Source organism: Lepisosteus platostomus, chromosome 7 (genome assembly GCF_059453375.1).
Source record: "Lepisosteus platostomus isolate fLepPlt1 chromosome 7, fLepPlt1.hap1, whole genome shotgun sequence".
Lineage (NCBI taxonomy): Eukaryota > Metazoa > Chordata > Actinopteri > Semionotiformes > Lepisosteidae > Lepisosteus > Lepisosteus platostomus.
This window is the reverse complement of record NC_142617.1, coordinates 33290990-33318505: the sequence shown is the minus strand read 5'-3', so window position 1 is coordinate 33318505 and position 27516 is coordinate 33290990. Positions and strand designations below refer to the sequence as shown.

Below are 27516 nucleotides of genomic sequence, written 5' to 3'. Positions count from 1 at the left end.
AAACACAACTGTTATCTAGCCATTGTCCTGCCCAGTCCGCTTTCATTTTCCTATACCCATTAAGGTATTCTGTGAAGATGTGTATCTAATCCAGAACACAAAAGGTAGTGAAGTGTAAATGACAATTTACATGTTAATTCACTGTGCCCCCTTAATTACATAGTCATAATCATACTAATTCCTTACACTTATATAGTGCTTTTCTGGACACTCCACTCAAAGTGCTTTACAGGTAATGGGGTCTCCCCTCCAGCACCACCAGTGTGCAGCCCCACCTGGATGATGTGACAGTAGTCATAGTGACTAGTACACTCACCACACACCAGCTATCAGTGGGGAGGAGAACAGAATGGTGAAGCCAGTTCAGAGATGGGGATTAGGAGGCCATGATTGGGAAAGACCAATGGGAAAATTTGGCCAGGACACCCTTACACCCTACTCTTTTTGAGAAACATCCTGGGATTTTTAAAGGGCGCAGCGAGTCTGGACCTTGGTTTTATGTCTCATCCGAAGGATTGGCCTTTTTACAGTATAGTGTCCCCGTCACTATACTGGGGCATTAGGACCAACACAGATGGCAGGGTGAGAGCCCCCTGCTGGCCCCACTAACTGCAACCTTAGTTTTTCTCAGGAGGTCTCTCATCCAGGTACAGACCAGGCTCACATTTGCTGAGCTTCAGTGGGCTGCCAGTTGTGAGTTGCAGATTGATATGGCTGCTGGCCATACATACTTCTGTCACAATAAAAAACTGGAGTTCGTTTTCTGTACGGTACTAATAAACCCCTAGAGTTTCATGTGGAATGTCTTTAAAATGCTGGGAATGCTGAAGTGCTTCAATCAAATTCTAATACCGAAAGAAGGCAGGCCCCGTTATTCACGATGGTACACCCCTGCCCCTGAACTCCGAACCTGTCGTGCCCCTCCGCTCCTGGAGATGGAGCAGGCGCCCCGCACCGGGAGCAGGCGCGGCCGGACGCCGCTCTTGCCCTCCTGAGCTCCTCCTCCCCGCCGGTCCGTGCATTGGCGCGCTCCGGTGCAGCCTCTGTTCTCCTGCACTTGTGCTGCGGCTCCGGCTGTGCGGGCAGGAATAATGGCGGGCGTGAACGCTTCGGGTGCCGGCTCCGCTGCGGCGGCGGCTGGCCCGGTCCAGCAGGGCCTGAAGGAGGCTCTGATAGAGACGCTGACCGCGATATTGTCCCCGGTGCAAGAGGTGCGGGCAGCCGCCGAGGAGCAGATCAAAGTGTTGGAAGTCACGGAAGGTGAGTATCTGCGTGGAGCAGCGAGGGGAAGGAGGATGTCACCATGTGAATTACAATGAGTTACCCCAGGCCTGCTTGGATGCAGTTAGGGGTACTTAAAATAAGGACAAAAACTGTCTGAACAGTAACACCACGCAGTCATTTTCACTGAATCCACGCGTGTTGATGTCAACCACGCGTGACTCTCTGCCTTGCTGTGTAGTGTGTGCAGAAACGTGCACGTTTCGGAAGTGTCACGGTACGGTTTCCTTGGGCTGCCCGTTGGTCAGTGTCCAATAAGATCTTTATTATTCTCTATTTTTCTTTACTGTGTTGTAATTGTTTTCCGCTCAAAGCGAAAAAATAATGTCGCGTCAAGCACTGAGGAGGCGAGACTCGCCGCGAAGTGGGAGCTTGGAAAGTGCGAACTTCGCCTGTCTCGGCAGTGTCTTGACCCCCTTTTTTTCGTGAATTCATGAGAAGGGCCAGTGAAAGTTGGAAAAAAAAGTAGTTTGTGTTTTCCCAAATAACTGCTGTGCTGTTTTGAGAACAATCTGCGTACATGGGTGTCATTCTTTATATGAGACTCTGCCTGATAGTTAATGGCGTGCATCTCCCATCACGGGATGATAGCCTGTACCGCTCGGGATGAGTTTGATGCGCTGTGAAATCTGGGACCTGATCTATGGATTTCTTGTCTCCGTGTTGGGAAGGAGGGGGAAGTTTCCTTCCCAAATCTCCCGCCCACGCGCGTCTCGCATTGAACTTGAAGAAGAGGGTGTCTCCATGGCGACGGGCAATGGCGTTTCGGGACCTGGACGTCAGGTTCGGACTTCTGCTGTGAAGAATAGACATAGCCATCCTGAATCCTGGGCTCCAGGTGTTCGCCAGGGAACTCTAAAGTACAGTTTAGGTGTTATCAGTCTTAATGCTCTTTTGCAATATTGTACTTGCTTACCTAATCCATTGTAATGGTATTTGCTGTGGTTTATTTGTAATTTCTGCCTGTGCCTTCAGTTTCCCCTGCAGTTTAAAAGCTGTATAATGTGACCCACTACGGCCTTGTTTTAGTTCGCAATAAGGTTATGATGTTCGTTTTTCTTGAATACAGTTGCAGCTTTTTAGCTGTCCAGTGGTTAACAAGTGCTTAGAAAAGTTGCGATAAGGCCTGTTTGTGCTAGTAAAAACTCCTATATGGTGGGCTCTGTGGCTAAGGATCTGTGCCTGTGGCTGGAAGTTTGTGGGTTTGAATCTGGCGGCCGGCAGAGGAATTCTGCTCTGTTGGGCCCCTGAGCAAGGCCCTTAACCCTAACTGCTCCAGAAGTGACCTATAAATGGCTGACCCTGCGCTCTGACCCCAAGCTTCTCTCCCTGTCTGTGTGTCTCGTGGAGAGCAAGTTGGGGTATGTGAAAAGACAAACTCCTAATACAAGAATTTGTATATGGTCGTTAAAGTGATCTTAACTTATCTTATATCAGCTTTTCTGATATACTTATAGTATGTCATTTTTAATCTTCTGGATCTGGTTCTGATCAGTGTTCCTGTTTTTGAGATACAGAGGTGTCTCTACTCTGTGCTCCAGAACAGCATATAGCAGGAAGGTAAAATCCTCTGCCTGGTGCTCTGGCGGGGCAGGATCCTGGGCCCAGCACTAGGGTAGGGGGGCAGGATCCTGGGCCCAGCGCTACGGCAGGGGGGCAGGGTCCTGGGCCCAGCGCTAGGGCAGGGGGGCGGGATCCTGGGCCCAGTGCTCCAGTAGGGCAGGGCAGGGGGGCAGGATCCTGGGCCCAGCGCTAGGGCAGGGGGGCGGGATCCTGGGCCCAGTGCTCCAGTAGGGCGGGGCAGGGGGGTGGGATCCTGGGCCCAGTGCTCCAGTAGGGCAGGGCAGGGGGGCGGGATCCTGGGCCCAGCGCTAGGGCAGGGGGGCGGGATCCTGGGCCCAGTGCTCCAGTAGGGCAGGGCAGGGGGGCGGGATCCTGGGCCCAGCGCTAGGGCAGGGGGGCAGGGTCCTGGGCCAAGCGCTATGGCAGGGGGGCAGGATCCTGGGCCCAGTGCTGCAGGGGGGCATGATCCTGGGCCTAGTGCTCCAGCAGGGCAGGGGGGCAGGATCCTGGGCCCAGCGCTAGGGCAGGGGGGCGGGATCCTGGGCCCAGTGCTCCAGTAGGGCAGGGCAGGGGGGCGGAATCCTGGGCCCAACGCTAGGGCAGGGGGGCAGGGTCCTGGGCCAAGCGCTATGGCAGGGGGGCAGGATCCTGGGCCAAGCGCTATGGCAGGGGGGCAGGATCCTGGGCCCAGCGCTAGGGCAGGGGGGCGGGATCCTGGGCCCAGTGCTCCAGTAGGGCAGGGCAGGGGGGCGGAATCCTGGGCCCAACGCTAGGGCAGGGGGGCAGGATCCTGGGCCCAGCGCAAGGCAGGGGGGCAGGATCCTGGGCCCAGTGCTGCAGGGGGGCAGGATCCTGGGCCCAGTGCTGCAGGGGGGCATGATCCTGGGCCTAGTGCTCCAGCAGGGCATGGGGGCAGGATCCTGGGATGTGTCTGGAGGAGGCCCTGGAAGGTGAATGGAGATGAAGGCCTACTCACTGTGAAAAGGGGCTTCTGCCTCTTTCAGCAATTGATTGCAGGTGCTGGGAACCAGGGGGTCCCACTCCTGGTCCTGGAAGCCCCCCCCACACATACACACACCTGGTTCCCATTCCAGCCCAGCTCTCAGTCCCTCAGTCGAACCCTTAACTTGACTTCCTAGTAGGCCCGATTCCTACTCTTTTACTCAGGTTAGAAGACGTCTCTGTGGTGGTAACAGCCTCTTTTTGCCAGTCTATCTCGGTTCGATTCAACCACACATTTTCTTCTTCCAGTTTAGGGGAGACAGCAAACAACATACAAGAGGCAAGGACACAGACACACTCACTCACTCCAGGGAGAGTTTTCCCAAAACTCGGTTAACTACCAGTTGGTCTTTGGACTGTGGGAGGCAATAAGAGCACCTGGAGGAAACCCGCATAAACCTGGAGAAAACATACAAACTCCACACAGACAGCACCCCAAGAACTGAACCTAGGGCCCAGTACTGAGGCAGTAATGCTAACCACTGTGCCTCCATGCCAAGCTCCATCAGTTTTGTTCTTTTGTCATGACATTAATTTGCAAAAATCCTTGATCTACTTTATACTGTAGTGTATTCCTATACTTGCTAATATTTGACTATACACAGCATATGCATTGCATAATAATGGAGGTTTATTTTGGACCAGGTTATTTCACATACAGCCAATATAACCAGACCTTTGTTCTATAATGTATTAAAAATGAGTTTGGTTTGTAAGTGCTCACATTATATGCAACATTCTAAGAGTAATACCGTTTGGTATGGTACGATTAAAACGTCCACAATTTTAAAGACATTCAAAATAAAAAAGCAGTCTTTTTTTAATTGAAATAAAATGGCCAGCCCTAGTTTTCCCCAGGTGCTCTGGTTACCTCCTGTTACCAGGCAGGTCGTGCTTGATTGGCTGCTCTGAATCGTCTCGGTGGTGATGGGGGGGGCAGGGTTGACCCCAGTGTTCTGGTGCTGTGCCACGAGTGGGAGGTGCTGGGCTCAAGCTGCTGGGCTTGTGTGTCTCTCCCCCGCTCGTATGCGCAGCCGGGCTCCTTGAGCTGCGTACTGCACTCTCCCCCGCTCGTATGCGCAGCCGGGCTCCTTGAGCTGCGTACTGCACTCTCCCCCGCTCGTATGCGTAGCTGGGCTCCTGGAGCTGCGTACTTCAGTCTCCCCCGCTCGTATGCGCAGCCGGGCTCCTGGAGCTACGTACTGCAGTCTCCCCCGCTCGTATGCGCAGCCGGGCTCCTGGAGCTGCGTACTGCAGTCTCCCCCGCTCGTATGCGCAGCCAGGCTCCTGGAGCTGCGTACTCCAGCTCTTCTATCTGTTTGTTCAGCCGATTATTATTATTAATGCTCTGATGAGAAATTGTTAATAGAATGTTTGAGCTCATCAAGGAGAGCATACTGGAAGCCTCTTACAGATGTCACTCCTGAGAGTACCTGTTCCTGCGGCGGTCTGGAAATCCAGCCTCATGCCTACTGTTGACTTGGGTCTCTGCGATTCGACAAGAGAGGGTTTGGGTTTGTTTGCTTGTTAGTTACCGTAGCTGGTTTCAGTTGACTGTGTATAGTGAGTAGCTGTGCCACAGCTGGGTGACAACACGAGGGGCGGGGTGCGTCAGAGTGTGGCACAGGGCACTGTGACAGAGGCTCCAATTGAGCGCCTTTGTGCTGTGTTTCCTAGCAGATCAAAGAGAAAGGAACAGACCCCAGGGTTACCCATGCTTCTGCCTACACGCCTGTTTTCTACCTGTATCATAGTGGAGAAATGCAAGAATTCACAGTGCCGTTCAGCTGTTTGAAATAAGTGTTAATTTGTGATTAAAAAAAGCAATTTCTGGAGAAGGCGCACGCAAGGTGCGTCTTGCCTGGTGTTTCAGGCAGTTTTTCTGGAAGTTTTATAGTCTGAGTACAGCTCTGATAACTCGGTGTTATTGCCACGAAGGGGTGTTTGCAAATGATCACTGCACATGCATTAGAACTGTACAGAATACCTGCACACCTGGCACGATGGCGTTTTCTGATGGGTATTCCCACCTTTCACTTATGTCTGCTATATCTCCTGCAACAGGTGTCTGTGATTTCAACTGCACTCAGGTTGGGTTCTGCAGTAAACTGCCCTACGGTTGTGCGAGCATGCTCACTGCTGGACATCGCCCACAGTCCCTGCAGCAGGACGGAGTCTGTGCTCTTAGGGTTTCAAGGTGTCTGTGACCCCAGCTGAATATTGACAGACGCCCGACAACTCGGTGACCCTCCCGTCAGTAGAGGAGGAGTGCACGTGGCGCCCGTGTTCCTCCGAAAAATCTCTGTCCTGCATGGCTGGCAGGGCATCCTCTCTGCACACAGTGCCCAGACCAGCGCATGCCACGGGGGCATGCTACTCCGGCAAACCCAAGCCCACCCAGCCTCTGACGCCTCCCGGGCAATTCTGCTTTACCGGCTGGTAGGTTAAAAACCCCCTGTGGCTCTAAGCAGTCTCACTGCATGCGGTGCGGACCAGTCGCAGCTCTGTTCCTCTGCGTCTGAAGAAAAGGACTTCTTGAATTCCTTCTGCGAGAGTGCCAGTTCGCCAGCCCAGCCTTGTCTCAGCCTCTTCCCAGTTTACAGAGTCGCAGTCAATGTCATCCCAGCTCCCTTCCAGCAAGCCCCGCGGGTAACCTAATAAGTCCCTGCACGAGTGTCTGCTCTGAGAGCAGGCCTGTGCGCGGGGTCTCTGTGCCCTGCTTGTGAAAACCCCTCCTGCTCGGGAACCCTGTGCGTGTGTCAGCCTCACCCTCCCCTGGTGTAAAAGGCTGATTCTGCAGGATGTCGAGCGGGGGTGACCTCTCTGGCGCTCTGTCTTTCAGCCTGGGTAAGCAGCTCTGCTAGTGTGTCAGCAGTCGCTTTGTCTCCCAAAGCGGCACAGTGCCCCTCTGGGAAGGGGCGCTTAGACAGCGGGGTCTCTGCCAGCTGCCAGTCTCGGGTTTAGGGCTTTGTCTTCAGATTGATGGAAGAAGAGAAGGATGATGGCCAGCAGCCATATCACCCTGTAATTCACAACTGGCAGCCCACTAAAGCTCAGCAGGTGTGAGCCTGGTCAGTACCTGGATGAGAGACCTCCTGGGAAAAACTAAGGTTGCTGCTGGAAGAGGTGTTAGTGGGGCCATCAGGGGACGCTCACCCTGCAGTCTGTGTGGGTCCTAATGCCCCAGTATAATGATGGGGGCTATACTGTGAAAAGGCGCCATCCTTCAGATGAGACATAAAACCGAGGTCCTGACTCTCTGTGGTCATTAAAAATCCCAGGGTGTTTCTCGAAAAGAGTAGGGGTGTTACCCCAATGTCTTGGTCAAATTTCCCCGTTGGTTTTTACCTATCTTGGCCTCCTAATAATCCCCATCTCTGAACTGGCTTCATCACTCTGCTCTCCTCCCCACTGATAGCAGGTGTGTGGTGAGGGTACTGGTCACGATGGCTGCTGTCGCATCATCCAGGTGGGGCTGCACACTGGTGGTGGTGGAGGGGAGACCCCATTACCTGTAAAGCGCTTTGACTGGACTGTCCGTATGTGGAGTGTCTAAGTGTAGGGAGTATATGTTTTGTTTTTTACAATAACAGCCCTTGCCTGACTGTTAACAGACCCTCACCTGATCTTGAAATCAAATCCCAGAGTTTTCCGATTCTTCATTCTTCATCACTATGTCCATGGTATGTGGACTGGGTGTGTGAAACACACAGATGACAAGAAAGATGGGTGACCCGTTGAAACAGCTGTGTCCTAGAATGTAATTTGCTAGTTGCGTGTATTTACTGTAGGTTGAATCCAGCAGGGTTTTGGCAGTCATGCTCTGTATCCACATTGTACTATTTTAGCTCTGACAGTTTCATGTTGTCTGCATGACACTTTTTACTCTACTACCTTGTCACTAAGTCCCCCTAGACAAGGTTATCTGCTAGGCAGGTTAGATAAACCCAAATGAAATGCAGTGTACATAGAAACAGGACCTCCAGGAACATGGGCAACCTCAGTGGCCAGTGGTGGGGCTGTGTGAGTCACCTCTGGCATGATGGGGTGATCTTGCGCTTATGCCCTCTGGAGATAGAGGTAGAGAAGTTTATTGCCATATGTACGTGTACATTGAAATTCTTACTAGCGCCTATACCTCAGGACATGCGCGGTACAGCAGACAACACAGTGTAACAGCCAACACCATACAATGTAAACACAACATTACAAAACGGTACATGATAAATAGTAACAACCAGAAGAATAAATAAGTTATAGAAAAACTCTGCAGTGTGTATGTCATCGTCCTTGGCGGTGTGTTCTTTATAGCCTTGTCGCTGGACCTTCACCAAACCCCAGTGCTGCATGCTAAGTCGTTTGAGGAGTCCAGTTAGCGTATCTCCCTGCATGCTCGAGTGAACGCGTGAGCCGCGGGCCTCTGGAAGCCGTCTCTGTGTCGTGCTCTTCGCAACGGGCTGTTATGTTGTCGCTCTTGTGACCGGCAGCGTTCCGGGTCTTGTGTTTCCTCAGAGTTCGGAGTTCACCTGGCAGAGCTGACTGTGGACACCCAGGGGGCCCTCGCTATTCGGCAGGTGAGCACAAACAAGTTCTGGGTGCCGGACTGTCCTGCAGCGCTCAGTGAAGGACTCTCCAGTTGTGCAGATGTATTGGAACAGCACTGTGCCGTAGCTATTCAGAGATAGAGGCGTCAGCGTTGCTCATAATAATTTAAAAAAGTACTGATAGCAGCGCACCGTGTTGTTTACGTGTTATATGCCATGTTGAAGACGTTATCACCTTCATTTACACCACCTGTACAGGAGTAACTATCAGCTGCTTGTAAGAGCATATAGGTCAGGCCCTGCGCATCCTTGGGCCACAATTGGAGCTCTGTGTTACTATTATCACTGGTTGAGGGCTTAGCATTGTAACATGTCATGGAACTGGACATCCTCCCATATAACTAAACGTAAATTGGAAGCAGATGTCCAAAGCTGTAAATGCAGCTGTTCCGCACAAGCAGAAGACTTTTTTTTTTGTTCGTTCACAGGTCGGAATCCATTCAGAGCTATCCGCTTTTACTTAAAGCTTATTTTAACTTATATTAATCATTTTGACTTCTAAGTGAAAATAAAACGGTGATGCTGTGCTTCCCTGTGAAAGTGGGCCCCTCTCTCTCTGTCTCCTCAGCTGGCCTCCGTCATCCTGAAGCAGTATGTGGAGACCCACTGGTGTGCCCAGTCTGAGAAGTTCCGGCCCCCTGAAACGACGGACAGGGTAAGGACACCACGGCCTGGTTGTTGTGACCTTTCACCTCGGAAGCTTCCCGGAGGTGTAGCAGCTGTCTCTCAATTAAGATGGCACAGGAAGGCAGTTTTAACATTATTGAAAGCTGGAGAAAGCGTCCAAATTGCTTTGCATTTGGCAAGCACAGGAGAATCTGCACCCATCCTCTTTAAACGTCGTATAGTTACATCAGGGAAATGTAAAATTACGTGTTAGAAGAGAATGATGTTTTATAACTATCTCTTGCCTTTCACGGTACTGGGTTGTTTCTAGGTTCCTGTCTCTCTTTGTGCTAGTAAGGCTTTCGCTGTGGAGTTCAGGATTGTAGAAATACCAGTGCCTGCCCTCCTGACCGCGGCTCTCTCGCCAGGCCAAAGCGGCGATCCGCCAGCTGCTGCCCGGCGGCCTGCGGGAGTCCATCAGCAAGGTGCGCTCCAGCGTGGCTTACGCGGTGTCGGCCATCGCGCACTGGGACTGGCCGGAGGCCTGGCCCGAGCTCTTCAACCTGCTGATGGAGATGCTGGTCAGCGGGGACGTGTTCGCCGTGCACGGAGCCATGAGGGTGCTCACAGGTACCGCAGGGTGGGCTCCTGGGGGGGATGGGGTTTAGGGGTACCGGGCTCCTGGGGGGACGGGGTCTCGGGGTACGGGGCTGCTATGGGACGGGATCTTGGGGATGCAGTAGTAACAGGAGGGGGGTGTGCTGAAGAGACTGACCTGTGTCTCCCTCCTCTTTCTCTTCCTCCTCATCCCCTGGCCCCCTTGCTTCCAGAGTTCACCCGGGAGGTGACGGACACTCAGATGCCCTTGGTGGCCCCAGTGATCCTCCCGGAGATGTACAAGATCTTCACCATGGCTGAGGTACCCAAGGGGAGGGGGTAGGGTCAAAGGGCAGGGTCCAGTGCTGCCTGGGGCTTGTGTGGCATTGGGAGGGGATGAAAGGACCTGGACAGCACGGATCTGTCCTAGAGCGAGGTCAGAGAAGTATCACCTGGCCTGGCAGCTCTCCACACCTCGACAGCTGGTGCTGTAGATCTAATTAATAAAGATTCTTGCCTCCACGGCAGAATAGTTCTTCACATTTTCCCTGTAAATCGGTTACATAGATTATTTGATTTTAATTGACAGGACAGTAGGATATAGTTCTCTTCTCTCTGTTGCACTCAACTACTAGCGTTTACTTGCTCTCTTGCTAGAAATGAACTTTCTGTGCACGGCCTTTTTTATAGTTATGGTAGGTGCTTATAAGGCTATCGATATGTCGCAAACCTGCTGCATTGATTACTCATGTTAATCACATAAAACGATTTTAGGCCAATCGATAGTGATCAGACTGGCCAGTATAGTGATATGTCATGAGTTTCTAGCGTGAGCTTTGTTGCAGGAAGAATGAATTGAAACACTGCCTGTTTAAGGGATAGTTACAGTCATGTATGAGGCAGGTGCCAGGACTGCCAGTGGTCGGCGCTGGTGGGCTGGGCGGCGGACACAGAGTGAGCTGGCCTTATGCTCTATCCCTGCAGGTCTACAGCATTCGAACCCGCTCCCGAGCCGTGGAGATCTTCACCACGTGTGCCAACCTGATCTGTGCCATCGAGGAGCTGGAGAAGGTAGAGGGAGGGCTGGGCGCGGGGTGTTGCTCTGGTAGAGGTGTAATCAGACAGTGCAGACCTACAGACCAGACCCGCGCTGTGTTTCTTGTCCAGGGGGCCGCCAAAGCCCTGATCTTCCCCGTGGTCCAGCAGTTCACAGAGGCGTTCGTCCAGGCGCTGCAGATGCCCGACGGGCCGTCCTCCGACAGCGGGCTCAAGATGGAGGTGCTGAAGGTGAGAGACAGGGCAGGACGTGGATGAGGAGACCTCCAACCTCCACATCCAAGCGTTGAAGCAAGAAAGAAGTTTGGGGAAAAATATTTTATCACAAAAAGCTAAGAAAAACCACTAGACTTCTTTAAATCTATACTTCAGACTATGGCTTTGGACTGGAGGTGGAGCAAGTTTAGGTTTGCATCCAGTGTGGTGGAATAGATGAGACTTCCCTCTGCAGTATTAAATAAGCCTGAATGGTACACTGTTTTTGCTAATATGAAAGGTACAGAAGTGCCTTGGCAGTTCAGGTGGGTAGCTGCGTCAGCATGCGTTGGGTTCAAAAGAACAAGTAATAGGTTTATTCCATGCTGAAAAGAGAAGAAAGAAAACACTACGTTTCGGCCGTGGAGCCTTCTTCAGGTGCCGAAACTTAGCGTTTTCTTTCTTCTCTTTTCAGCATGAAGTGCTTTGGCGCTTTGGTAATGTCTATTTTTTTAAAGCTTCTCCTGACCAAGACTGCGTTTGCGGGCCTTTTGAATAGTCAGAGCTCTTGCGACACCACCTCCAGGCAGAATCATTTCTCATGGAGTTCAAAGGGATTCATTAATAGAGCCAGGCTTTCCTGAAGCCCCTAGACCTGATGGAAACCAGACTTTATCCATTTCCACATGACGCTTTCTGTTCCCCGTTTTCCATTTTTATCTGCTGTTGGTCTTCAATTTTACATTGGAACCAGCCTGTCAGACTGTGGTGTTCAGGCTAAGCAGCGACTGGCGCCGTCTTGAAAGACGAGTACAGTAGATAATTTGACAGGCAAAAGCCCCGATCACAGACCATGGCACCAGATAATAAAACCTGCCTGAAGATGTATTTATTCTGTTTCAATGCAAAATGGCTTCCGGGTGACAAGAATGTGAGAATGTGCATGCCGTGCGGTTTGAATCCCAGCTGATCATCGCTCTCCCACCTCTCTCCCCCTCCCTAGGCAGTGACTGCGCTGGTGAAGAACTTCCCCAAACACATGGTGTCCTCCATGCAGCAGATCCTGCCCATTGTGTGGAACACTCTGACTGAGAGCGCTGCCTTATATCCATCACCCTGAGGCCAGCCGGCGCGTGTGGGAGTGTGTGTGTTAGAGAGCAAGTGTCTTCAGCTCAACTGAGGGGGCAGGGGCGTAAAATGGAGAGAAAACCAAACACGTTATGACTAAGTGCCGCACAGGAAAGGCTCAGAAGGACAGCGAGGTGCTACAGCTTGGCCCTAGCCTGCTGAGATCGTGGTTGTCAAGTGGTGGCACTCGGCTGGCACCCATCAGGGCTGTAGGTGTGGGGAGGGCGATACCCTAGCAGGGGGTCTGTCTTTTCAGCAGGGAGTGATGCGCAGGCAGGCCGGCGTTGATGTGGGCGAGAGAAGGGCCGCCGTCTTGTTGGCCACCATAGAGCTTGCAGAGACCGTGTCTGCATGTCTAGTTCCATCCTGAGCAGGTTTGCCCGACAGGCATTGTTTCTGGAGAGGTACAATATAATGGCTGTTCTACATTGGGTGGGGCCTATAATAAAAAAATTAGGATATCTTTAAGGAAAGAAAATCTTTCTGGGAGCTGAGAAACCAACTCAGCTGTACCCACCCACTTCTACCAGCTGTGCTGAGCCACAGATCCTGACCTGCCTGTGGGCATTTTGAATACAAAGTTGTTTGTGTGTTCAACGGAGAAAATATATAAAGTAATAGATCCCTGCGTTTGGTTTTCCTGATGCAAACGCAGGTGTCCACCCCACTGGTTTTTGCTGGGTCAGCAGCTTATAAGATAAGGGTGAGATCAGGCTTTGGGGAGCCCCAGGAGGGAGGATTCATGACGCTGAGGGATTTGTGTGTGGTGACCCCAGCCAGAGAGAGGCATGGTTGTAGTACTGGGAATGTACTACTGTCTTCTGCCTAGGACTGCTGCTCTCACCCCCATTATGTATTCATGTTGTCATGCCAAGGCTTAAGGGTGGCATGGCACCACACCGTATTAAACCACCCATCGGAATAAAAGGAATAAATAGAATAATAGGAATAACATGCTGCCTCTTCACCGCACTGCAGCCATTCTCTTCTAGCCTCTGTCAGCTCATGTGGGCTCCTTAACCCTCTGCGTACTTATGTCAGGACGGAGGTCAATGACACGGAAGAAGTGGACGACCCCGTGGACTCGGATGGTGCGTGGGCTCCGGAGGGGGGCGATTTTACAATTGCGGGACGCCGAGGGCGCCTTGTGGGATTGTCATTTGGGACCGGATCCAGCCTGCCTTGTCGCCTTTTTCCCCCCGCTTTGCCTCCTGGCGCGGCCATCTGTCAAAAGATGATCAGGAGCGGCCGAAGTTTAACGTGCAGGGCTGTGGCTCGCAGGCTGTTCTGGGTGCGGGTCTTGTCTGAACCACAGACTGCGGCAGGCGAGTCCAAACCCGTGAAACAGCCTGTGCCGGTACTGTCAGAGAACGTGCGCAGTGGCAGTTTTATTTTTAAAAGCTTGTGAGCTTCACAAGAGAGGTAAGAAACCCAAACTGCTCAATCGTATGGCTGCTGTATTAGAAACACTAGTTAGCCTGTACAGTTGTTTCCTGTCAGCGATCGCTGCTGTTGTTGTAACTCCTCCTCCATCTCCCCTTCCCCCACAGGAGAGGTGCTGGGCTTTGAGAACCTGGTGTTCAGTATCTTTGAGTTCGTCCACACCCTCCTGGAGAACAGCAGGTTCAAGAGCACAGTGAATAAAGCTCTGCCCGAGCTCATCTACTACATCATCCTCTACATGCAGATCACGGAAGATCAGGTATGTAGCCACGTGCTAGCACAAGCATCGCTGTGAAGAGTACAGGCGTCTCTGCTATAACGCGATGGATGCATTCCTGTAAAACCTTGCTTTATGCAAAATCGCGCAATAAAAATAACAGGACTTATGGGGAAAATTAGGGTTAGGGGCAGACCACTCACAACCTAACCAAATGCCTAACCAAAGCTTTTCTAATATCCTAATAAAAATGTTAGCACAGTTTAAATGCATGTTAAACTCATAATAAATAAAGAAATACTACAGCAAATTTAGGAAAAAAAGTGAAGTTCACCACCTGAAATGTTATCACCAGCACCCTTCTTAGACACATTGCCACCTTGTCCACTCGTATTTTGTGAAAATAGCAGGCAAATTAAGGAGCACCTCCCAATTAGCACTTCCAAAACAAAACACATGGCACAACTGAACATCATGTGTATTCCTCCGCGGACCGCTGCGTTACTCCAAAAATGCAAAACGTAAACATGTCGGGGATGAAATCGCGTATAAGCCATCGTGAGTTTTGGAAACTCGCGTAATAGCAGCGATCACTGTACTTTTCTTTCTGAAGAGGAACTGTGAACGGACAGAGTCTAGGTTCTAAAAGGTTAAAACCTAAAATCTAGGTTTGAAATCTCATCAGAATCACATCTTCTCCTAAACCAAACCTACAGCAAAGTTCTCAAATGTATTCTACCTTTAAGTGCAGTGAATCGGAAATGTGATTGTTTTACCTGACAACATAGAAATGAGGAGGCCATTTGTCCAGTCTGTTTGGTACTTGCCAGCTAATTGATCCAAGGATTCTCATTTGTCTTTTATCCCAGACATCCACATGACAATCCCATGTCTGCTTTCCTGAATTTCTGAACTTTTGACTCTCTGTACAGTGTAAAAGTCACAGTTCCCTAATGGCTCTCTGTTTTCCTCTCTCTGTCTTGATCATTTGGAAAGAGGATTTCTTCTGAGAGGTGCGAGATAATCTGGAAATAATCGCAGTCCTTAACAAGCTAACATGTCTGTATCTGCCGCTGTTCTCCCTTGACAGCAGCGATGAAGAAGCAAGTACTGCTTAGCTTGTATCCAATAAGAGCCTCTCTGATGTTGTCCTTATTCTTGCGCAGATCACGGTTTGGACTGCCAACCCGCAGCAGTTTGTTGAAGACGAGGATGACGAAACCTTTTCCTACTCTGTGCGAATCTCTGCCCAGGACCTGCTGTTGGTAAGAGCTGGACTCTGTGATCTCGGAGAGCTCACCCTGTCTGGGCATACTGATTCTCTTGCCTGTGGTGGTGGTGGGGAGGGGATACTGCAGTTTTATCAGTTCTCAACTGCAGCCACTGGCGTGAGATGTAATCTGAGACTGTAGAGCAGACCTGGAGAGCACTAGCAGAATCAGAGGTGGCACATAGCTGGGCTGGCACTGTGTGAAATGACATTTAGACTGTAATTACAGTTGCGCTGGTGGGGTGGGGGTTGGTGAGGCCCTTATAACCAAGTGGCAGTAGAGACTCAAGTAATAAATAATAGTAGTAATAATAATATTCTTAATGACTCCCCTCCACCACCACCAGTGTGCAGCCCCACCTGGATGATGCAACGGCAGCCATAGTGACCAGTACACTCGCCACACACCAGCTATCGGTGGGGAGGAGAACAGAATGATGAAGCCAGTTCAGAGATGGGGATTATTAGGAGGCCATGATTGGTAAAGGCCAAGGGGAAATTTGACCAGGACACTGGGGTATTTTTAAAAACCATGGAAGGTCAGGGCGGTGCTTTTTATACAGTATAGAATACTGTCCCCTACTGGTCCTACTAACATCTCTTTCGGCAGCACCCTTGGTTTTCCCAGGAGGTCTCTCATCCAGGTACTGACCCGGCTCACGCCTGCTGAGCTTCGGCGGGCTGCCAGTTGTGAGTTGCAAGGTGATATACCTGCTGGCTGCTTGTGGCTGATTGTGACTTTTGAATCATTTTGGCCTGTGCCCAAATCCTTTTGGTGGCTGCAGAGTCAAGGGACACCCAGTAAAGGTGCTGCCTCCCAAGCTCGTCGCATCCTGTGGTATCCTGGGTTCAAGCCTGGGCCAGTGACATGCCGTTAGTGGACTCGGATCCCACAAGCCGCAGTGCAGAGCAGGGCGTCTCCAGAGTTACAAGCCCCAGGTTTGCCCCCTCAGACATGCAGCGCCCCTCCCAGGTCGTACGGAGAGGGGTGTGTCAGTGGGAGCACACCCGTGTGTCTCACCTGGGCCAGAGCAGGTGGAGGTGTTGTTACTGGTGTTAAAAATATCTGCCCATTCTGAACTGGAAAGGCATTGTGGAAAGAAATGTACAAGCTGGGTTAGCGTTGCTGCTTCACTGCGCTGGGGTATGGGTTCAGCTCCGGAGCTGGGGTGCCATCTGTGTGGAGTTCGTATGTTCAGTTGCCCCAAGAAGCTTAAGTGACCATACATGTTGTGAATACACAACGGAAAAGACCAGAAGACAACTGAGGAGAGGAACCAAAAACTCCTTAGTAAGGAGGAAAAAAAACTCTAGGGGTCCAAGGTCAACTGGCTGCCCTTTGGGCATGCTAACATTATACAATTTAAAAAAATGAATACAGGTATTAATCCATCCATCCAGCTCCATGCAGGTCTCTGTAGACCAGCAAAACAGTATGTTCTCCCCATGTTTGAGTGAGTTTTCTCTAGGTGCTCTGATTTCCTCCCACACTCCAAAGACATGCTGGGAGGTTAATTGGCTTTTGGGAGAATTGGCCCTGGTGTGAGTGTGTGAGTGTCTGTGTGTGCCCTGTGATGGACTAGTGTCCTGTCTAGGGTGTATCTTGAGCCCGTCGCTTGGCGGGAGAGTCTCTGGCACTCCCGTGACCCTGAATTGATTAAAAAGGTTAGAAAATGAGTGGATGTGCAGCCTCACCTCACACAATGTAGGAGGCGTTTCCAGCTCTCCTGCAGCGGTAGCGGTGTTCTGACGAGAGCTCTCTCGCCCGGCAGGCTGTGGCCACCGAGTTCCAGAACGAGAGCGCGGCGGCCCTGGCGGCCGCTGCCACACGGCACCTGCAGGAGGCAGAGCAAGCCAAGAACAGCGGCAACCAGCACTGGTGAGCGAGCAGGCAGGAAGTGACATCATCGTCGTCACCTTGCAATAGGCAGAGCTGTGCGCAGCTGTCACGTTCTTCTGATAAACCAGCTACTGGGCGACAACAGGAGAAATTTGAGTCACAATCGGTGCAGTGGACGTATTTGGTCAATTGTGAAAAGGTGTAGTGATTCCTTTCATCCGATATAGGGTTTAATTTGGCTGTTTCTCCTTATATATTTTGTAGTTTTGATGTCTGAGCTTTATTATTATAAGAAGACAACCGCATACAAGCTAAGCCTTAGGTTTATCTGCATCTGAAGAAATTTGTACTAACACTGTTGATGCCCTTTCTGTTACAAATCCTACTAAATATCTAGTGACCAAGGATGACCTGTTATGTTTTCATCTTTAATACCTTGGAGTTCAGTGACATTTGATAGGTTTTATTAATATCAGTCGAAAATTCTGATAAAAAAAATCAATAAGTAGCTTTCTAGAATCAATATTTCTAGTCCATAGACTTTTCAAAGAACGTTTTTTGAACTTTATGAACTCTGTGCCCTATAACACTTTGTGTCAAGGTTGATGAGATAAAAAACAGTTGCAAATCATGTTCACTGAAGACCTATTGCTGTCTGTCCCCCGATGTTCTGATTGGCTGTGCAGTGCCTTGCCCCCTTTTCAGAACTGTCTGAGATTGGCTGTTGTGGCCCACCCCTTTCTCAGAGCTTCCCTGATTGGCCGTGTGTTCGCAGGTGGAAGATCCACGAGGCCTGCATGCTGGCCCTGGGCTCTGTGAAGAGCATCATCACTGAGAACGTCAAGAATGGGAGAGTCCAGTTCGACATGCACGGCTTCCTCACCAATGTCATCCTCTCCGACCTCAACCTCTCGGGTCAGAAGCACCACGTTTTAGCTTAAAATACATTACCAGCGGGACAGCACAACAATCTTGTCTATCCTACTAGCAAAAATGTTTTCTTATTGTTTCCTGAGTTAATTTCCAGTAACAGGGGTCTCCAAGCGTGGTCCTGAGGGAGCCCCAATCTTGTTAGTCTTACAGGTCACCTGTTTCTAAAGCCTGGCAACAGCTGAGTTATTGATGAATCAAGCGAGTAATTATTCAAATAATAATCTGATCCTTCAGGGCTGGAGAGCAGGTTAGGCTTTAGTCCCTAAATTATCTCTAAATGACTAACTTTACTAGATCACCTGTTTAATTGATCACAATGGAAATTTTTCTTATATTTAGAAACTGGATTGGTTGGTTTAATGGTGACCTATAACACCTTCTCGAGCTGGAAATCCCCGTCATATGTAGTCAGTGTTATTAGAATGTCTGTCTATTGCAGAATAGCCTAGAGCTAAAGCTTTTACTATAGTGAATTTATTGATCATGATCAAAGACTTTGGTTTCATTTTGTATTTGGTTGTTTAAACCTTATTTAGATGGGGGGTTTTTTCCAGCTGGAGAAAGTTGAAAGTCTGTTTAATTGCAATGCAGAGTTATTGGAGATGGCCCTCTGTGTCTGTCACAGTGCTGCTGGTGGTAACTGTCTCCATCTCTTGGCCTCCAGCTGCCTCTCCGTTCCTCCTGGGCCGGGCTCTTTGGGCGGCCAGTCGCTTCACAGCAGCCATGTCCCCTGAGCTGATCCAGCAGTTCCTACAGGCCACTGTGAGTGGTCTGCATGACAGCCAGCCCCCCTCCGTAAGGATCTCGGCTGTCCGGGCCATCTGGGGGTGAGGCTCTCTGGCACTGATATGCTCTCTCGCACGCCCGCCGTCTGAGACACCCGGCCGCTGGCGCGGGCTCTCTCGCACGCCCGCCGTCTGAGACACCCGGCCTGTAATAACAGACCCTGCCTGTAACACGTCCATTAGAAAATGTCAGATCAATGAGAACCGATGGACTGGCCAATGCATTCGACAGCCAGCCAGGGGTGAAGAGCTCTGTCTCTGTGCCCTCCAGGTACTGTGACCAGCTGAAGATGTCCGACAGCACCCACATCATGCAGCCCTTCCTGCCCAGCGTGCTGGACGGCCTGGTGCAACTGGCGGCCCAGTTCAGCTCGGAGGTGCTAACGCTGGTGATGGAGACGCTGTGCATCGTGTGCACTGTGGACCCAGCCTTCACCACCAGTGTGGAGAACAAGATATGCCCCCTCACCATCGCCATCTTCCTCAAATACAGCAACGGTAGGACAGACCGATTCCTGTTGCATTCCCTCTGGTGCTGGGTTTTCAGTGCTGTGCTGTGTTATAAAAAAAGTGTTGTCATGGAGTTATATTATAAATAAAAATCAGATAGATAACAATAGTTGGGCATGCGGTGGTGCCCAGGACATTAGGAGGACAAGATTGGCTCATACCTGAGCAATAGTGGGGCTGGGGGGTGTATTCTGATAGATCTCTCTCTTTCTCAGACCCTGTGGTGGCTGCCCTGGCACAGGACATCTTTAAGGAGCTCGCCCAGATTGAGGCCTGCCAGGGGCCCATGCAAATGAGGCTCATTCCGACACTCATCAGCATCATGCAGGCCCCAGCTGACAAGATTCCCTCAGGGCTGTGTGCTGTGAGTAACACTCTGAAGCCACCTCACATACACACAAGACACCGCACAACACGACACTGCGCCTGCCCCCCGGGGGCCTGTCTGTCCGTCCGTCCTCCAGACGACTGCGCCTGCCCACTTGTGTCCGCTGTGGGACCTCGACTTGGACAGATAAAGGTAGTTACCCAGGGCAAGATCTAGATTTCGGGAGACTGAACCTGTGCCTACCCGTTTGCAGACGGCCATCGACATCCTGACCACAGTGGTGCGGCACACGAAGCCGCCCCTCTCCGAGCTGCTCATCTCGCAGGCCTTCCCCGTCGTGGCGCAGTGCACCCTGCGAACGGATGACAACGCCACCATGCAGGTACGCTCGCCCGGCTGCAGCTGCAGGCAGTCAACAGCACTGCTCCAGTGGGGCTTTATCCTCCAAAAGACAGCATCCCATCTCGCAGCAGCTGGAGGCGCTTGATGTAATGTCACTTGATCATCTCTCTGAGCTCTCTTTGACTCCTGGCCGTTCTCTTTTTGGCTGGTTGAGGATCTCTATTTAGTTGTTTTCACCCACACATCATGCTTTTAAATTCATTGCTTCTCGTTTTCTCTAGTTTGTTTTTGAGGGAGTCGTCTCCTTCCTGACGTATCTGTGCATCATCTCTTCCCCTCACTGTCTGTTCCCACATTGGGTTTGCCCCGTGTCGGGGTGCAGTCACCCAGGCTCGGCTGGGCCTGACGGCCCCCTCTCTCTCTCTCTCTCTCTCTCTCTCTCTGCAGAACGGTGGCGAGTGTCTGCGCGCCTACGTCTCGGTGGCCCTGGAGCAGGTGGGGCAGTGGAGGGACGAGCAGGGCCACAGCGGCCTGTGGTACGTCATGCAGGTGGTCAGCCAGCTCCTGGACCCCCGCACCTCTGAGTTCACCGCGGCCTTCGTGGGCCGCCTGGTCTCCACGCTGATTGCGCGGGCCGGCACGCAGCTGGGCGACAACCTGGACCAGATCCTGCGCGCCATCCTCAGCAAGATGCAGCAGGCCGAGACCCTGAGCGTCATGCAGGTGGGGGTGCCATCTGGTGGTTGTGGTGCAGGTGTGACTGCCTTTCAGTGCATATCTGCACTGCTAGAATGTTAATAATGGCCTCTAGTCTCCTGCAGCGATCTTGTGTCCAAATTGAGCTTCAGATCATTTCCTATAAAGGCTTGACAAACTGTCTCGTGATGCGTCCTATATAAAGGATAGAACTAATAGTTTTTCTTTGCATCTAATATGCAGGCAATTAAAGTGGATAAGTAGAGCAGAATATTTCCAATCCAGGCACTAAAGAGACTTTGACACAGAATACATGGGCAGCCCAAGACATGTATGTACAGTAATCTGGTGTAGGCGTGTTCGTTGTGCGGTACCTGGAGTAGGCTGACGTTTATGCCCTAGGAGTGGGAAAGACTGGCACTTGCAAGGGGGCTATATGTTTAAGTTGGTGTAAGCTCTCCGCAGTTCTCTGAATTGGAAAAAGGAAAACTACAGTGCTATTTTTATATTTCAGAGTTAGAAAGAATCCGCCTTAATGAGTACATTTCAGATCACAAAGTTAAGATGTGCACAGTAACACGCAAGACCTCCAACTTGCATCACAAAATAGGCAAAATTTTCAGGTATGTGCAGTGTCATGTTCTGCAATGCAGAGTGAGGCAGCGAAACGATGACGTGAAGCTTATAACATTGCAAAGAAGCAGGCTTGTGAATGCATCTCTTTTATCCAGTGGAAATATTGCTCTGGACTTTGAGACGGTTTTGCCGACAAATACACTTGTTAACTCACTCTGGAACATTTCTGTGGTGAAATGTCTGCTGCACAACCTGTACTTATTTGCTCGCACGGCACATTCCGCTAGTCATTACAGCGACTAGTGAGCAGGAAGGGCGGCAGCACATCACAGTTTGTGGGAACTTGAATACGTGTTTGCGACAGCGTGGCGACTTACGGTACTTTTACAAAGTTCACCGTTTTTGTCCTTAATTCGAAATTCGTCAAATGATTCTATAACATAAATTAATTGAACAACTGTTCTGAGAAACTGGGACTGCGGTTCCCCTTTGAAGAAAAAAACAGATGAACCGCAGCGTAACCCAGGACTAAAGAGCCCACCCCACGGCCTGGAGATTGCAGACCTGCGTTTTGGGGTGTCGCTGTTGAGAGTGTGTAACCCTGTGTGTGCTCACTGTCTCACCCCCCCCCCCCCCTGTCCAGTCCCTCATCATGGTGTTCGCACACCTGGTGCACTCCCAGCTGGAGCCACTGCTGGAGTTCCTGTGCAGCCTGCCCGGCCCCACGGGGAAGCCCGCCCTGGAGTTCGTCATGTCCGAGTGGATGAGCCGGCAGCACCTCTTCTACGGCCAGTACGAGGGCAAAGTCAGGTGAGCGCAGGCTGGCCTCGAACACGGAACGAGAGGTCCCCAGTAACCGGATAGACCCCAGATCTCCATCCCCGGTGCCGGAGAGCCACACTCCAGCAGGTTCTTTAGGTCACAGTTAAATCGCCAGTTTCTGCAGGTGTTGAATCATGTACTTAAGAGGATATTTGAGACTAAAATCAAAATACTCTTCAGTTCTCAAGGACTAGAATTCTCATAATTGAACAGATCACCTGTTTGATTCATCATTAGCTCAAAGGAGTTGTCAGTCTTTAAAAGGAACTGATTTATAAGACTGACTGGACTGGAGCTCTATAGGACCAGGGCTGGAGACCCTCTGATTCAGGGTGACCTATAAGACTGACTGGACTTGGGCTGTCCAGGACCAGGGCTGCAGACTCTCTGATTCAGGGTGACCTATAAGACTGACTGGACTTGGGCTGTCCAGGACCAGGGCTGCAGACTCTCTGATTCAGGGTGACCTATAAGACTGACTGGACTTGGGCTGTCCAGGACCAGGGCTGCAGACCCTCTGATTCAGGGTGACATATAAGACAGACTGGGCCAGGGCTCTATAGGACCAGGGATGCAGCCTCTCTGATTCAGGGTGACCTATAAGACTGACTGGGGCTGTCCAGGATTGGATACCCTTTCAGCGGCCACTGCAGGCCTGTCACACTTGGACGAACTCCTGCTTCATGTTTTGAGGTTCAGGCTGTTGACCAAAGCAGGAAGTGTTTTAACAGGGGTTCCAGTTCTGATTCTGGGAACCCCTTGTGCCGTTGACCTAAGAATCCTTAAATGAACCAGCAAGTCGCTGGGTTAGGACCTGTGCAAGTTTTTCCTTCTACTCAAAGCAGGGAAATGCAATAGTTAAAGGGCAGCCTCCTATATATTTAAAAAGTGAAAATAGAGAGTAAAACTGAAAATTAAAACTTGTTAGATCTGTTAAGAATTCAAAGATTTAATTGAGTGCTCAGGTGGGAAAAAAAACTCACACTTATACCAGACCTTGGCAGCATATCACTCTTACAGTTAAGCGTCTCCATTGCTGGACTATAAAGTGAATAAAGTCACAGATTCAAGACAATATCTTGTTACTGACTTAAGGCTTTAAATAATCTAACCCCTCTGTTTACATTCCTTCTGGTTCAGTTGAGGCTGGTCCTTGGATCATTGTCCCCAGGACTTAATCTCAGACTTTTGGTGATTGAGCTTTTTTCATCTGCTCCGTTGTTATGGAATGCCCTTCCTCCAACTCTTCTTCCTCGACTGTTTTCAAATCTAAACCTAAAGCTCACCTTTTTACTGGGGCCTGTGTCTGATTCCCTCACAGTGTATCCTGCATGCTTCATTTTATTCACTCTTTTCCTTTTTCATTATGTACAGCATCCTTGGGTTTGCACAGGTCATTTATAAGTAAGGTATTATTATTTTATTATCAGAAATCATCAGGTGACGACCAGCATTGGGAGCCTCTCTTTTGATGGCATCTTCTCTTTTTCCCCTACTCTGTCTCCCTCCCCGCAGCACGGTGGCGCTGTGCAAGCTGCTGCAGCACGGCGTGAACACCAACGACAAGCGCCTGCAGGACATCATGGTGAAGGGCGAGGAGATCTTCAACCCCGACGAGGGCATCCGCACGCGCTCCAAGAGCGCCAAAAGTACGAGCCCGCCGCCCGCAGCACGGCCCTGGCTTAGAAGCAATGTGCATTCGCTTGGGGACAGCCAGCAGATCAGGCTTTATTGGTGTGAGCCTTGTGCCCGTGCACCAGTCACGAGGACCGTGCCCGCTTCCCTCTGGGGCCCGCACGTGCCAGCCGTCCTGCGCCCCGGCCACTAGAGGCCCGCAGTACGCCGAGCAGAGGGGCACCTGGTGAATCAGTGGGGTCACTTGTACAGCAAGGGGGAGGGACAGCCCAGCCCGCTGAAGTCCACCCTGCTGCTGTTCGGGGAATCCGAGGCTCATTCAGAAGAGGGTCACCAGCTGAGCCCCGCGGTGTAACTTAATGAGAGGCGCTGGAAGGGGAGTGTTAATTGGATCTGGTTGGTGAATCAGTTAGATGACAGTCGGATCAAGGAGAAGCAGTCTGGGTGAGGAGGTTAATCGTGGTGTGTGATATTTTGACAGGAAAAGGTCAGGGAAGAAAGGGAGCAGCTTTTTCCCCAGGTAAGACCGTTTCAGGGTCACTGGCAGCCATACTGATAGGGAACAGTGTTGGAAAACTGTTTGGCAGCTGACACGTAAGTCATGGTGTGTCAAATGAGCATTTGCCAGAAAAACGTGGGATCTGTAACCCCTTATGTCACAGCACATAGCACTTGCTAAGAGGGCCAGTGGTAAAACAACACTGTCCCACCATGTTCTTATCAGTCTTTTTCCAGTTATTTGAGCAGTGATGTCAGGGCACTGAAACACAAGGTGTGTGGTCCAGTTTATACATTCGTCAGCCCTGCGTGTTCAGCCTAGTTCTTCGCCATACATCCAGCCTTTGCCACCTCATTGGCCTTGCCCTCTCTGAGGGACCTGGGACCTTTTTCCCAAGGTGGTTTGGGTATGAATCAAAAGATCATTCAGCTCCGATCCTGAGTGGCTCAAACAGTAAGGTGCAGGCTGAGCTGTATGATCCTTGCATCCCATGTTCAAACCTGCATCCCGCCACTAAGACGAAATCCAGTCTCCAGGAGTCCCCAGGTGATGAGACATGCCTGACACCGCGATGGTGGTGGTGCTGGAGTTAGTCTGCTAGGGGGCTTGCTGGGGGGCGATCCAGGTCGCAGCAACATCTCCAGTTGGTGTGACCTCTCCTGTCGGGTGCTGTGGAGCTCATAGCATCTTCCAAGGCTGGCGGTTCTGGAGGTGAGCGTGCCATAGGTGCACATGGCTTTCTCTCCGGCATTTCTAGGTGGAGCTGATTCATAAAACAAGTAGGGATTCCAAATGGCACGGGTGTATAAAAAAAAAAACGCTGACTTGACGGTGAGTTCCAAGTTGACCATCAGCCTGTGAACCCAAGACAGACCTTTTGATGTAACTGGTTTTGTATTACGTTTTCATCTGGGCTTGTTGGGGTTTAAATTGGCAGAGTTGATGGTGGGGATGTGTTTTTGTGGGGAGGGATATCACAAGGAGCCAGTCCTTCTGTTAGGTAGTCCTCGCTGTGCTCTGGGGTAAAGTCTCTCTCCCTCTCCCCCAGATCCTGAGCGGTGGACCAATATCCCCCTGCTGGTGAAGATCTTCAAGCTGATCATCAATGAGCTCTCCTCCGTGATGGAGACCAACGCGTCACGAGCCGCTGCCGCAGACTGGAGCCAAGGTACGGCAAAGACAGGGGCGTCAGAACTACCCCACATTGAAGTGTAGCATACAGTTCCTCGCCACATAGCCAAATTTTGCCACCTCGTTGGCCTTGCCCTCTCTGAGGAACCTGGGACTTCTCCTGGAGATATTCTTAGGCTTTGGAGATTTCTTGCAGTGAAGAGTCTGCCACACTCCAGTGCTGCTTGAGCTCAGACCTGTACAGTTTGATGATGACAAGATAGCATCAGTTTGAGGCTGGATTGACTGAGCACATGCGTCACAGGCAGGGGTGGATATGTATGCCTGGCTAGCCAGCTGTCCCACAACGATCACTTGGTATGTGCTAGGTCCCTGCAAGCTTACAGCGTTGTTAGCTGATTATTATGTCTATGCTGCAAAAATCCTTATACCCTTCCTGCATGGAATCACCGGTTATTTTTTGGTTTACAGCAGCTCCCAGTTCCAGCAAGGAGAAGTAGGGGGCGGTGGATATTCTCCCGCTGCCACATGCCAATGAACGTGCTGTGGGCAGCCCAGGGCCTTGTAGGACCACTGATTGATTGGAGGGCTGGAGCTTCCTGATGTCACTACAAGCTCCCACAGCCAAGACACTGTCACTATTGGTTAACAAGCCAAGAATCAGTCACGGTTGGCTAGTGACATAGCCCTGGCTAGAGCTCTCTGTGAGCGAGCTAACTGTGCTGACACAGCCTCTCGAAAGCCCAGAGACATTATAAAACAGCAGGTGGGGGACCAAGCTAGCTAGTGACATGTGGATCTACAGACTGCCTGTGCATTGATCATAGCCTGCATCTCTCTCTCCCTCCAGATTCAGGAGACATGTGGGAGGAACAAGAGGATGAGGAGGCCGAGGAAGATGAAGGATTGGCTGGACAGCTGCTGTCTGACCTGATTGCGTCCAACAAATATGGTAAGAGCACAATACTGCCCCCTCTCTCCATTCTGCCTCGTCGTGCTCACTCACATCTGGCACACAGCTGTTTTTAAGAGAATAAAGCATTTATGATTTTTGACATTAGTCTGTGGTTATTTAATTTTTTATCCTTTAATAGTCAATTTCATGACACAGGGATGTACAGTGCCTTGCGAAAGTATTCGGCCCCCTTGAACTTTTCAACCTTTTGCCACATTTCAGGCTTCAAACATAAAGATATAAATTTTTTATTTTATGTGAAGAATCACCAACAAGTGGGACACAGTTGTGAAGTGGAACGAAATCTATTGGATTTTTGAAACTTTTTTAACTAATAAAAAAATGAAAAGTGGGGCGTGCAACATTATTCGGCCCCTTTACTTTCAGTGCAGCAAACTCACTCCAGAAGTTCAGCGAGGATCTCTGAATGATCCAATGTTGTCCTAAATGACTGATGGTGATAAATAGAATCCACCTGTGTGTAATCAAGTCTCTGTATAAATGCACCTGCTCTGTGATAGTCTCAAGGTTCTGTTGAAAGCGCAGAGAGCATCATGAAGACCAAGGAACACACCAGGCAGGTCCGTAATACTGTTGTGGAGAAGTTTAAAGCCGGATTTGGATACAAAAAGATTTCCCAAGCTTCAAACATCCCAAGGAGCACTGTGCAAGCGATCATCTTGAAATGGAAGGAGTATCAGACCACTGCAAATCTACCAAGACCTGGCCGTCCCTCTAAACTTTCAGCTCAGACAAGGAGAAGACTGATCAGAGATGCAGCCAAGATGATCACTCTGGATGAACTGCAGAGAACTACAGCTGAGGTGGGAGAGTCTGTCCATAGGACAACAATCAGTCTTACACTGCACAAATCTGGCCTTTATGGAAGAGTGGCAAGAAGAAAGCCATTTCTCAAAGATATCCATAAAAAGTCTCGTCTAAAGTTTGCCACAAGCCACCTGGGAGACACCCCAAACATGTGGAAGAAGGTGCTCTGGTCAGATGAAACCAAAATCGAACTTTTTGGCCACAATGCAAAACGATATGTTTGGCGTAAAAGCAACACAGCTCATCACCCTCAACACACCATCCCCACTGTCAAACATGGTGGTGGCAGCATCATGGTTTGGGCCTGCTTTTCTTCAGCAGGGACAGGGAAGATGGTTAAAATTGAGGGGAAGATGGATGCAGCCAAATACAGGACCATTCTGGATGAAAACCTGTTGGAGTCTGCAAAAGACCTGAAACTGGGACGGAGATTTATCTTCCAACAAGACAATGATCCCAAACATACAGCAAAATCTACAAAGGAATGGTTCACAAATAAACGTATCCAGGTGTTTGAATGGCCAAGTCAAAGTCCAGACCTGAATCCAATCGAGAATCTGTGGAAAGAGCTGAAAACTGCTGTTCACAAACGCTCTCCATCCAACCTCACTGAGCTCGAGCTGTTTTGCAAGGAAGAATGGGCAAGAATTTCAGTCTCTCGATGTGCAAAACTG

General features: G+C 50.5%; 1 protein-coding gene across 1 annotated transcript in view; it reads left to right on the top strand.

Moving 5' to 3' along the window:
- The first annotated feature begins 1004 nt into the window (after positions 1-1004).
- ipo9 (importin 9) overlaps positions 1005-27516 on the top strand; it is a 29769-nt gene continuing 3257 nt past the window's right edge. Inside the window, exons 1-22 of the mRNA XM_088639908.1 lie at positions 1005-1260; positions 8359-8420; positions 9019-9105; positions 9485-9686; positions 9887-9975; positions 10638-10724; positions 10821-10940; positions 11908-12008; positions 13065-13123; positions 13583-13734; positions 14859-14957; positions 16735-16841; positions 17578-17717; positions 18400-18562; positions 18792-19018; positions 19246-19394; positions 19612-19740; positions 20148-20423; positions 21616-21782; positions 23310-23443; positions 24977-25096; positions 25910-26011. Of these exons, the coding sequence (XP_088496034.1) occupies positions 1092-1260; positions 8359-8420; positions 9019-9105; positions 9485-9686; positions 9887-9975; positions 10638-10724; positions 10821-10940; positions 11908-12008; positions 13065-13123; positions 13583-13734; positions 14859-14957; positions 16735-16841; positions 17578-17717; positions 18400-18562; positions 18792-19018; positions 19246-19394; positions 19612-19740; positions 20148-20423; positions 21616-21782; positions 23310-23443; positions 24977-25096; positions 25910-26011 (2941 nt within the window). The 5' untranslated portion in view covers positions 1005-1091. The remainder of the gene's footprint in view (positions 1261-8358; positions 8421-9018; positions 9106-9484; positions 9687-9886; positions 9976-10637; positions 10725-10820; positions 10941-11907; positions 12009-13064; positions 13124-13582; positions 13735-14858; positions 14958-16734; positions 16842-17577; positions 17718-18399; positions 18563-18791; positions 19019-19245; positions 19395-19611; positions 19741-20147; positions 20424-21615; positions 21783-23309; positions 23444-24976; positions 25097-25909; positions 26012-27516) is intronic.